The following is a 12,846-nucleotide window of genomic DNA, read 5'->3' on the forward strand; positions in this document are numbered from 1 at the left end:
TAAAAAAATTTTTAATATATATTTTATATGCATATATATCGGTATTTTTTTTAAAAAAAAAACTTGATTTGTAGTTCAGTGTTTGCATTTGCAGATGACAACATCGTGTGGCAATATCACATGGTTGGACATGCCTGGCTAGGCTCTTTGGTCCAAGAAAGAATAAAGTAGAAATTATGAATGGGAAAGGGTAGGTCTTTAGAAATGGAGGATTTGATATTTATTTCAGCTTACAGATGTTCTTCTGTCAGTAGGTTTCTGCAGGTACTTTCCTCGGTGGCATGCCACCAGAGGTCTGGATCATGTTTGGTCTGTGATCGTTTCACCTGCCCTTGTTTGTTATCCTGTCTCTAGGTTTGTTTTGAAAAGCAGAGAATCTGACCTATTGACAGTGCTGACAATTCAAAGTCCACCCTCTCTCTGTTTTGTGCATGCTGCAGCAAAGAACACTTCCTTTAGTGTTCCTTCAGTCTCCAAGTGTCCGCTGGAATACAGGCACATAGGTGATAGCTGAAGGGATGAGGATGAGCACAGCTTGCCACCACTAGGAAGGAGTCATAGTCTTCAGTCACTAGCTGTTGATTCATTTGCTAAGAGTGCCCCCCACCCCACAAGATGTTAAGGGGAACCCTAGATGTGTTCTTCACTCAGTGATTACATGTATTAGACCACTAGGTCTCACTGGGCAGGGAAGCCCTGGGTCTGGCTCAGCCTGCAGGCATCTCACTTGGGTTACTGGGAAATGCAGAGCCACAAGGAAGTGCAAAGGTTGAGTCCTCAATCCTTCAAGCTATGAAATGTTTGTCAGAATTGTGGATTTGGAACTGTGCATGGTAACTCATGCATGTAATCCCAGTATTTAGGAGGCTGAGACAGGAGGATTGCCACAGGTTCAAGACCACCCTAAACTACACACTGAGTTTCAGGCCAATTTGGGCTGCAAAGTGAGACCTGCCTTAAAAAGGAAAAACAAAGCCAGGCGTGGTGGCGCACGCCTTTAGTCCCAGCACTTGGGAGGCAGAGGCAGGCGGGTTTCTGTGAGTTCAAGGCCAGCCTGGTCTACATAGTGAGTTCCAGGACAGCTGGGGCTACAGGGAGACCATGTCTCAAAAAGACCCTCCCCCGCAAAAAAAGAAAAAAATGGAAAAACAAAAAGAAAAATGTGGATTTAGGTCTGTGAATCAGTGACAGAGCGCTTACCTGGCATTTACTAGGCCCTGGGTTCCATCCCACAGCCCCTCTCCACCCCCACATTAGGAGATTCCATATGATTCCCTTCAAGTGGATTGAAGAGAACATCATTGACTCAACAGCCATGAAGCTTTCCACGTACTGCCTGGAGAAGATGGTTCTTCCCATCAGCAGCAAGGAAATGGCCTCCGATGTGATGGATGCAGGGACATGCTGACCGAAGCCTGGCTTTTCCTTCTTGCTAAGGAATATTCAAGACATGGCCAACAATGGCGAAGTCCCTTGGGAAATAGGAGACTGCTTACAGCTTAAATTCAAAGAATGTTTAAAGGGTATCTCCTAGGAAATTCCACAACTGCTTATCTCAGATATCCCTAGCTGAAATTCCCTTTCCAAATACCAAAGAGGTATTTCTCTTTGACATACTGTGGCAAAGACTGGGGTTCCCACCTGATAAAATCACCCACACTTTCCTCAACTTGGTGACACACTGTCCTGACTCGGGGTTGCTGCTGAAATCTTCCATCTGCCCTTGTCCCATCATCCCCACATTTCCTTTCACATGGAGTTCCCTGACTGCATATCATGCATGAATTTATCTAGATGTGATTCAGAATCTGCCTTCAGTTCATCACTCACCTCCCCTTGTTCACAAATTAGTCTGGGGGGGAAAAACCAGCATAAAGACAAATGATTACAGATAAGTAATTCAGGTTTAACTTAACATTTTGAGGCCAAATATTGGCTTTTCCCCCCATACTCCAACCTTGACAAGAGCTAAAGGTAAAGTTCTCACTAAAAATGGAACTTCTCAGTTTATACATTAGGCTTAACCCTACATAACTCATGTACCTGTAAAAGGATTTGTTTCCTTTTCCATAAGTAGATCTGTATGAGATGCAACACTACCCATCTGTACCGACATCACCCACAGCCTGGAGCTGCTCTTCCAGGTATCACTGTCACAGTGGTGTACTGTAGTTTACTGGGCAGTTTGAGGAGTAAATTAACGGCACCACTCATTTCTTCACTTGGTGACATGGGCTTAATAAGGCTCATTTGGTCCCAAAGAACTCTGGGCAAGTGCTGCACTAATTCATCTAGTATGCAGGACCCTTTCTAAACTTTTAACTTTATATTTAACTGAGTTTGTCTACAAATAATTTACACTCCTTTGTCATTTGCTTACAGATACCAGTTAAACTGCTGGCCACAGTCTTATGCAGTAGGGGGGCACATCTCTTGAGCACGGGGAAGTCTATCACTCTAGTTAGAATTGCACTTACAGAATCGCATTCAGTGCCTGGGACTCAGCTCTTGGCCCAGCATCTGGATCCTTTCTGTAACAAGTTCCCCTCAGAAGGAAAGAGCTAGCAGGTCTAGTTGCCCCTGGCTCCTCTCTGTGCCAACTTATAGCAAAAGAAGTTTTCCAGAAAATTCTGTTCTGTTGCACCCCCTCCTACCTTCAAAGCATTCTCCCCTGCAGCCTCCTCAGCTAGAGTCGACCAGACACAATTCACTGTGAGTAACCACTTTGTACAGCAGGTAGCTAATGGCTTTCAATGATAAATATCTATCCTCAACCTGCTCTCCATGCCAGGCTCACTAGATGAGCATCCTTGCTCTTAAGGGCACCTATATACCATTTTGTACTCTCATCTCCAGCCATACCACACTACCCCAGTCCTAGTCCCTGCCCCACCAGGTCTCCTCCCAGAAGAAGAGCCCGCTCTTCGGCTCCAGGCTCCTACTCTGGCACCCAGAAATGAGAGAGGTGTTGAAAACTGAGGACAAAGAAAAGCCTTTCTTTTTCCTGGGCTCCTGGCCTGTAGAGGGGAGGGCCCAGCAGGAACGCTTGCTCAGGCTTCACTCTTTGGGCCACAAGTTCTGACTGGGGGGAGGTATGATCAAAGTGTGCTACATACATGTATGAAAATGTCATAAAGAAACCCATTGTTTTATATAGTATGAAAAACTAATATAATAAAAATGCATTCCTAGCTGGGCATGGTAGTGTACACCTTTAATCCCAGCACTCGGGAGGCAGAGGCAGTCGGATCTCTGTGAGTTCAAGGCTAGCCTGGTCTACATAGTTCCAGGATAGCTGGGGCTACAGGGAGACCCTGTCTCGAAGACAAATTTTAAAAATTCGTTTCTAAAAGTGAAAGTAATAAAATAAGAAAAAAAGTGGCCAGCAATTTGCTTGTGTTGGGGGAGCTGTAACATGGCAGACTTTGCATTCAACCTTATGTCCTTCGGAGTCTTAGTCCTAGTGATGAGCCATTAGGCTTACCTGTAGACACCCAGAAGCAGTGAAACCATTCCTGAGCTCCAGGTAACCTGAATTTTCAATGATTGTGTCTGCTAGCTTTACTGCTGGCCTCCTGGTGGTCACTTAACTTCCCAGAGAGCCCCCAGTTGGCCCTGTGGGTGGCTAGCCACTACATTCTTGGACATGCACGTATTGTGACCTTCTGAGCCACCTCCATTGTAGGCTTTGTATTTTAGCTTTGTGTTTCCTTTTATTTATATATGTATCTATTATTAGATAGGGTCTCTTTACATAGTGCAGGATATCCTAGAAGTCAATGTAGTTTATGACTCTTCTGCCTCAGTTACCAGAATGCTGGGATTACAAGTACTCAAGGCCAGTCTGGACAACATAGTGAGACCCTATTTCAAAAGTAAAAATTGATAAGTTCATAAAAAAGTAGGACTTTGCCCTTAGCACTTTACTCAGCTCTTGTCTTTTTGCTGGTGGTTACAGTATTGATAAATGTGATCCATTCTGCCCATCTCTTTGCTCCACCAGTAATTAGATGAACTGATGACATGGTGCTTCCAGATTTGTTGCTTCACTGTGTTTCCCATCTTCTGTCCAAGCCCATCTAACTCTGGTGCTGATACAAGGCAAGCCCAGCTGGAACCCTCCGGCACCTCCTCTTTCCAACTCACCTTGCTCCGCAGGTGACTGTGACTCCTACTGTACCCTACACTGGTCTGTCTGCACACAGAGCATCATTCCTTTCTTTCCTCTGCAGCCCCAAATGCAGTACCAGGATGTACCAAGTTAGGTGGAAGAAGGATGAAAGTTACAGCCCAATGGTTAAGGGTGAAGGGTGACAGGAAGCTGAATAATCCCACATTCTGTAATCTCGCTGTGAACTTTACAAGGGACATGCAGCTTCCTTCGCTCTCCTCTGACAGGCTCATACCACTTTACCTCTGTCTGAGTAGGCTGCCCACCATAAACCAGCCCTGTGAGCAGTGGCCAGCTGGTCAGTCCCAGCCTGCCTCAGCTGCCAGCCGTTTAGGTCCAATGGTCACCCTCTACTGTCTACACAGAGGTTTACTATGTGCAGAAAAATGTTTTAGTGTGCTCTGTAGTTATTTGATTTTATATTGCATTAAGCCTTTTGGAGCCATGCCAGGGGCTTGCTAGCTGTCTGATGCTATCTAGATCGTCTTTAGTTAGAAACTGGAACTCTCCCCTGAAATTTTGTGGTAATAAAATTATTACAGTTGTGCCCTACATCTGCTCACTGACTTCCTGTGGGTTTTCACCAGATCACATGACTGACAGCACAGACAGGCTGTAGGCTTTTGGTCTGCTTGTTACATCCAAATCTCCCCTACCAAATCAGACCTCCGCTTTGTCTCAGCTGGGCGTCCGGATGTCCCACTGTGGTAGGTTGATTCTCTGGAGCTGATAAAAAAACGTTCCAGCCACACTTGAGAGTCTAGCATTACCTCTGGCTCCAAAAATCAAAACAACAGGATTGTTGAAAGTGGCTTTGGACTAAGACCAAACTCCAAACTTCAGAGATGGGTTTTCTCTCCTTCCTGAACCAAACCACAGGACAGGGAGCTCAGAGAGAGGAGTGGAAGCCAGGACTTCAACCAGGTCCACCTGGGCTGAGGTATCAGCCCCTGCCTAGTGCTGGCCAGTCAGGGCTCTTGCCCTACCTGGCAGACTCCCCCCTTATCCTTCTCCCAGAGCACAGCCACCTGGAAGACACTGACAGGAGCCCACAAGTATTCTGAGAAGTGTCAGGGAGGCAGGACATAGGAGAAGTCCTGAGCAGACGTCAGAGCTGGGAAAGCCTAAGAGTGCCCAGTGGCCTGCAGTTGGCCCAGTGCCACCAAGTGGCGTTTGTTAGTGTGTCAAGAATAAAAAGACTCCCAGTGATGAAGCTGTTTCTCCCTAGGCCCCACAGGATGGCATTATTGTTCTCCATAGGCTCATAAAGGAATGTAAAGGGAAGGGTAAGTCTGGGTTGTTGATTTGACTTACAGACATGACAGTCCTTGGACTGTGTCCTGACAAAATGTGTCCCTAGTGTCCTTAGTGCTAAATAAAACCTTTTGTCTTTCCTTTCCCTGGCTCTTGAGACTTTTAAGACATCTCAGAGGAGCACATGTTTTTTAAGGATGTGTGTTGACGTCTCTAGCTAACCCAACAGGAGTTGTGCGAGGGAGGAGGTAAATATAGTGTAGGCCCAGTTTGTGAGGCTGCGTGCATCAGCATCAGGTTGGCTGAATAACATTTTGAAAACTTTCACTATTTATGTCGATTATTCACCCTTTCAGAGTGTTCCTAGTCAACTAGGTTTTCATTTCAATAAAAGGAAATTCTTTTTTTTTCTTTTTTTTTTGTCTTTTTGAGACAGGGTCTCCCTGTAGCCCCAGCTGGCCTGGAAGTCATTATGTAGATCAGGCTGGCCTGGAACTCACAGAGATCCGCCTGCCTCTGCCTACCAAATGCTGGGATTAAAGGTGTGCACCACCATGCCTAGCAAAAGTAAATTCTTTACCTTGTTCCTTCACGTGTTCACCTGGTATAGCCAGTCTGAAAAGCAGGCCTTTATTTTCTTTGCTATTTGTGCAACAGTCCCTTTGTGAACCATGCAGATGACATGCTGGTGAAGTTTCCAACAACGGACCCAGAAATAATAGCTCACAGTTCAGTCGTTCACTTGAAGAGTGCCATGCCATGGTCTTGGAGCCATGTGTGATGTGTGCATATCCAAGCAGTTTGCCAGCAGCAACAGTGTGGTCATGTTGTTCTGTCTCTGTTTGTCCTCGATTCTCCTCTGATTCATGGTGCACACTTGGGAGATTGCAGTTTGAGAGCACTGTAAAAAGACCAGGCCTTCCTCAGCCAGCAGGCAGGGGCCAGGCCCTGCAGGCCACTTAGCTGTGAGCACCTAGGCCACAGTCATTCAACAATAGCTTGGTGTTGTCTTGGTTTTAGACAGTGCATGAATTGGCCTTGAAAACATCAGTTGTCAATACCCAGAACATCTGAGTGACCCACACGTACTTTATCCTTTGCAAAGGCCAGCTGTTTGACACCAGCACCTGCTTGGCTTTAAGGTTGCATTGGGGTCTGCAGGCATGGCACGCATTAGAGATGTTTAAACCCTACTGGAGCCATCAGACACCTAGTCAGAACTGGAAGGAACTCAACGGCCCTGCATTTTACACAAAGTAAGAAACCCAAGTCCCAGAGAAATGCCCCAAACTACTCATTTCCTTTTGTGGCCATAACCTGACTGGCCAAGAGAGCAGTCCCTGCACCTCACAATGAGAACACTGGGGCACCAAGGCTAAGTGACTGTTGGGGAACATTTCTTGGAAACTTGTAAATCCTAGTTGCAGATGCTCAGAGGAAGGACACCTGAGGCCCTGGTAAGAGTCCCACTGTCTGCTGGCTGTGGCCCCTTTGGCAGGTTACTTAACCTGGTTGAGCCTCATTTCTCTTATCTGTTTTAGTTAATACCTATCACAGGATTACTGTGCATATGTGAAGTCCTTTGTTCAGTCATTTAATTCAACAGTGGTCATTAACGTGCCAGATGCTTAGAAGATTCCGGGGGCGGGAGTTATATTTTATTTATTATTTTTCATAAAGTATAAGTGTATCGCTTGCATATGTGTAAGTGCACCCATGTTGTGCAGTGCACATGGAGGTCCAAAAAAAGTATTGAATTCCCCTGGAACTGTAGTTACAGACAGTTGTTACCTGCCATGTGGGTGATGGGAATTGAACTCAGGTCCTCTGCAAAAGCAACCAGTGCTCTTAACTGCTGAGCCATATCTCCAGCCCCAGAAGGTTCCTGTTTTGTTTTGAAAGCCTATATAGTGTTAACTGGAGAAGCAAATGGTGTACATATGAAGAAACTGATAGCCAGAATAAGTCCAGCTGCACTGAATGCTAATAGGGCAGTAAGCCAGAGGCTGGAAGAGTCCACATTTATTTTCAATAGGGTGTTCATTGGTAAAGTGGTCTGTGGGTGACTCCAGTCAATGTCACTTCTCATGTGCTTTGCTGGACTGTCTCTGCAGGCGCCAAGCAGAAGGGCCAGGGTCCTCTCTCAGGCTAGCCTCAGCCACCTAGTCCCATGAAGCTCAGATTTGCTGCCACAACCCTGGCTTCATCTTGGATGTTGCTGAAGGTGCTACATAATCTTACAAGAAGGCTGTAGATGTGCCTGCGTAGTGGATTAGGATTTCACATACATAGTAGAAGTAACCTTCCGCCTCATTACTGTTACCATAAACCCACCTCAAGGCCACTCTCCCTTCCTGTTACCCGCCTCTGAGACAAGGACAGAGCTCTTCTTCAGACCCACGCCCCCTCCGTGATAGCTTTGTTCTTGTAAGGAACAGACATTTGTAAGTTGTCTGTGACAGTGAGCCTGGTGTTTGCAGTCATTTCTCTGCCCTTGTTTCTAGCTCTTATTCAGGGAGACTGGGGCTTTTATGCCTATTACTAAGAGCCAGGGAACAGAGTTACAAGTGGCAAGTGCCCATTAGCATGAGAGATAGGCTCACAACCCAGTTGCAGTATTTCTGCTCTCTAGATTTTGATTCTTGCATTCATTGTACTGTCAGTAACAACAGCCAGTGCTCTAGCCAAACTTCCTTAACTCATCACGTGGCTTATCTCCTATGATTGTCACTACAACTGTGAAATTCAGTTCAATGCAAAATCTCAGAGGATAGTAAAGTCTGTCTCCTAAGAGCCTGAGTCTGAGCAAGGGAGGAGACTTGTCCAAAGTCACCACTAATAAAAGCTAGACTTTCCGCCTTAAATTCTGGGTCTGTATACATATTAGTCCCAGATACACTTTTGTTCATGTGCTTACTACACACTAGGCCCTTAGGAACTATCTGAGGAAGAAAGAGAGAGAGGGGAGAACTCAGATTATCTGCCTGTCTTCTGAATACTTTTTTAGTTGCTTCAGAGATTAGATGAGTAATTAAATACAAGGCATTTTGATATACTTGCTAATGTAATCAATTACATTAGCTATAAATAGCTCAGCTATAGTCTCAGAATTACTAAGTTTTTGTGGAGAACTATTGAAATAATCAGTGCTCATCTTGAAGAATAATAAACTCTACCCCTGTCTGCTGTCCAGTTTTTCCCAGTATGTGCTTATACTGTCATATCCACAAGATGCTCTGGCCATTCTAGATACTGCTTTACATTGAGACTTTGTTTATAGTACATGGGAGCCATGTCTGTTACTAACCAAATCATTTACTTCAGATGAGAGTGGCGGTCCCCACCTTGTGCCTTTGTAGAAGGGTGGCATGGATTCTAGTTTTTAACGGATTGGTGTGATAGATCATCCAGGGATCCTGGGTGATTTTTTTTCCCTGTTTCCACTTCCTCTAGATTTTAGGGCTGCCTCTTTCCAACAGGACAGTTAGAAGAATTTCCCAAAGCTGTGAGGACAGGTAAATTTGGTGGTAGCCAGAAGTTTAGTAACATCTCTCGGCTAGCTCTCTGAAGTTCAGTTGGAAGGTGGTGTGAACAGTTGAGCATTCATTTCCGTACTTGGTCATTTCATTGCCTGCTCTACCCACCTCAGGCATTTAACGTGCAGCCAGAAGCTACCCTGTGTACTCCTCACGTAGGTCACCTCATACCCTCTTCCAAGGCCTTCCCAGGAAACCCCCCAAAATGTGTCACTAGGTAAGAGAAGAGGCCTCGATCCTTGAGTCATTTTTATTTCTAACACAGTAGTGTAAGTTATTACAATCTAAAGCAGTATGGGGACTTTCAAGCCACCCCTCCCCACCACTTTCCCCTTTAGGGTGAGCAGGTTTTCCAAAGTTCAAGGACATTCTAAGAACTGGAACATCTTTTCTTCAGCCTTCCATCCTTTATTGAACATTGACATAATTGACTTTGTGGTTATTTTTTAAGGACCAGTAGTGTGCTGACTGGGTTCTGCCCAGAACTAACCCTTTTCGTAGTGCCTAAGAAATTTGAATTTAAGGACAAAATGGTAGGGTGGCTAGAATTACTTTTCAAACTGACTTTGTCCAATCAGATGGGGACTTTCAGCCTCACTCCACCCAACAGAAACTGTCCTTGAGCCAAATGCAGAACTTGCTGACTCTGGCTGTCCCTTCTATTAGTGGGGCGATTCAGCCTCAGCAGGACATTCATGCTGTCTGACCCAAGGCTGTGTGGGGAGCAGCCGTCACATGATGCATAATGTGGTGGTAGCTACTGACTGCTCCCTGTTACCACCGGTGCTGATTGTTCATATTCCCATTGTGTCTATACTTATCTATACTTACATGACATTCTAGGGCCAAAAAGTAAGGAGATGATTTTTTTCTGAAGCTATGGCAGGTAGAACTGTGCTGTCTGTGGTGTGTAGCAGTGATGTCAAAGGCCAGAGCATTTCCTTTTTGGGAATATTCCTTTACACTTTTCAAGATGTAGCTCATTTCTGTGTAACTCTGCTCCTCACAGATCATTCTGGAACTCTGGGGATCTGTCACTTGGGCATGCTCAGTTTGTATCATTCTGTTACTTCAAAATTCCTATAACCCTATATGTATGTGTACGCATGCACATGTACCTCCTCTACCCAGGCCTCCTTTTCCTAAATCCCAGAATCCCCCAACTAGCATCATCTCAGTTCAGGACCAAAGTCACCACCTTCCCTAGGGAGCCAGCACATGCCCCAGTCTTCTACAGTGGGATGGAGGTCACTACACAGGCCATTCTCCTTATGCTGCACCTATCTTTGAACCCTTCCAAGACTCCTAAGACCTTGGCCTAGAGTCCAGGAATCTTTGTGTGTCTCAGGGGCCAGGCACTGCTTGTCAGTGTTTGCTCTCTCTGCCTCCTTCTAGACCCACTAGGGTAGCCATGGGCCTCACACATACACTGTCCCTTTGGGGACACACTTCGTACTCCATCTGGCTACCTCCATGGCAGGCCCTGCAACGTCTGCCCTTTTTCAGGCTCCAGACCCCAGTGCCCACAAGCTTGCCTGGCACCAAGCAGCAGGCATTTGGTGAATGAAAGAATGTGCTCTGCAAGAAGATTGAGAAGATATGCATGGTGTATCTGCCTGTGCATCAGGAGCACACTCAGTCCTCAGTGTGTGACAACTTTCACTGAGCAGTTATTGACCATATGAGTTACAGACACCTGGCACTCTCTGGGGATTCAGCCTCCAGCAAACACCAAAGTCCCTCCACCCTCCTGGATCTAATGGATACATGCGGCTGGAGATGCATGCCTTGCTTCCTTCTCTCTCAACCCTCTCCTTCAGCCTTCCAGCACCATCTACATCCTAGGACCCTGGCTTACCCCCTGCTCTCCCCACCCAGCCTGCAGTAGGCATTACCACACTGCAGCCTCTCCTGGTGGAGCCTCCTTGGCAGGGAAGAGGCTCAAAGGCTTTCAGTGGACCCCAGCTGCTCCTCAGACTAGAAGGAGGAACTTCCTCTGTCCTGGGTGGGATGGTAGGTCAGGAATAAAATTAGAGTCACAAGCTGAGTCCTAGTGATGTGCTACAATGTAATTATTGCCTTAAGCCACTAACCTGCCCATGTCAAGTGGCACTGAAGATTGTTCCCAGGGTCCTAGATTTGTGCAGCGCTAGCCCTGAGCTTTCTCTAGCCCCCAAAGGAAGGACTTCAGCCTCCACCCTGTCCCCACTTGGATGAGGCTGAGGCCAGGCTTCGGAGAGCCAGTTACCTGCTGCCCATTTCTCCCTCTCAGCTCAAGGCTCAGGGTTTTGAAGAGAGATTTCACCTTCTAAATGGCCCACCCTTCAACCCAGCTTTCAATGCCAGGCCTTGGCATTGAACACTGGATGATACTTGCCTTGTCTGCCACCACAGCAGAGACCTGCCTCATTTTTATCCCCACCTGTTTGGGCCCTCCTCAGCAAACTGCAGGCCAAGCTGGCTACAGGTAAATTTGTTCTCCCAGAAGCCATTTAACAGAAAAATATGTGAAGAACCCAGCACTCTCCACCTATGACAGATTCAGGGAGGGTCTCCCTACATACACACTACTGCTTTTGTTTGTATTTTGGACAATGAGATGATAAAGTCATCTTGTTCTCGTTGCAGAAATTTCCAGAATTGAAATTCAAATATGTGGAAGAGGAGCAACCAGAGGAGTTTTTCATCCCCTATGTCTGGTCTCTGGTCTACAGCTCTGCAGTAGGCCTATACTGGAACCCACAGGACATCCAGCTTTTCACCATGGATTCTGACTGAGTCAGGGTGCACCCCCACCTGGAGTTCGGCTAGTTACTTCATGTCTGGAGAGCAGAAGCAGACGGATCACCCAATGCATCTTCTACCAGCGAGAGTCGCACAAGTGTTTCCTTCGCACACTTTTGATTTGGGAAATTGCTGCCAGTTGGCAATACACCACTCAGCTTAGATTGTAGTGCAAGGGGGGATGCACAGTAATAAACGTAGAAACTTACTATTCAATATGCAATTTTATTTCTAAACCAAAATTTAGAGCTTTCCCAGGATCCTGGTGCCTTGGACACATAACACCGACAGTACACACCTTTTTGCTTTTGTTTTGGTTTTTTCTTGAGACACGGTCTCACATTGTAGCCCAAGGTGGACTGATACTCACTGTGTAGCCCAGACTGGCCAAGAATTGATGGCAGTTCTCCTGCCTCACCTTCTGAGTTGCTGGGACCCAACTTTTACACCTTCTTTTGGCATGTTTCAGTCACCTGTAGCTTCAGTAGTGTGTGCACACGTGCGCATGTATGTGTATGCATGCGTCTCAGTGGCCTGTGATTTCATAAACACTGCCTAGCAACATGATATGAACCTTCTAATCCTTTATCTTTCCCTCAAAGAAGGAAAATTGTTCTTTTTCTGGGGACTTGGCTTGGCCTATGAGCTGGAGCTGGAATTCAGTTGGATTCTAGCACAAATTAAGTTAATCTACTCTGTATTACTCATTGGGACAAGCTTAAATTTGAAAGAAATCTTCTTCCTTCGACCAAATTAATAGGAAGAACAAAACCAATTTATTAAGATGGTATTCTGTGTGAGATGAAAAGCATGTTTTTCTCCTTGTTTCTGAATTTGTTTTTTAATTTTATGTGTATGAGTGTATTGCCTGCATGTATGTAAGTGCACCCATGTCATGCAGAGCCCACAGAGACCAGAAGAGGGTATTGAATCCCCTGGAATTAGAGTTACAGATGGTTGTTAGCCACCATGTGTATACGGGGAATTGAACCTCAGTCCTCTGGAAGAGCAGCCAGTGCTTTTAACTGCTGAGCCATCTCTCTAACCCCTTGTTTCTGGCTTTTAAAAGAAATATTTGTGCCAGGCATGGTAGTGCATGCC

The 12,846-nt window shown here is 45.9% G+C and overlaps 1 protein-coding gene across 1 annotated transcript in view; it reads left to right on the forward strand.

Moving 5' to 3' along the window:
* Dym (dymeclin) overlaps nucleotides 1-11,961 on the forward strand; it is a gene marked incomplete at its 5' end in the record, with an annotated part of 409,766 nt that extends 397,805 nt beyond the window's left edge. Inside the window, one exon of the mRNA XM_008825888.3 lies at nucleotides 11,590-11,961. Coding sequence (XP_008824110.3) covers nucleotides 11,590-11,739 — 150 coding nt within the window. The remainder of the gene's footprint in view (nucleotides 1-11,589) is intronic.
* Nucleotides 11,962-12,846: the final 885 nt, after the last annotated feature.

The sequence above is a fragment of the Nannospalax galili genome, unplaced genomic scaffold, assembly GCF_000622305.1.
Source record: "Nannospalax galili isolate Female #2095 unplaced genomic scaffold, S.galili_v1.0 scaffold169, whole genome shotgun sequence".
Lineage (NCBI taxonomy): Eukaryota > Metazoa > Chordata > Mammalia > Rodentia > Spalacidae > Nannospalax > Nannospalax galili.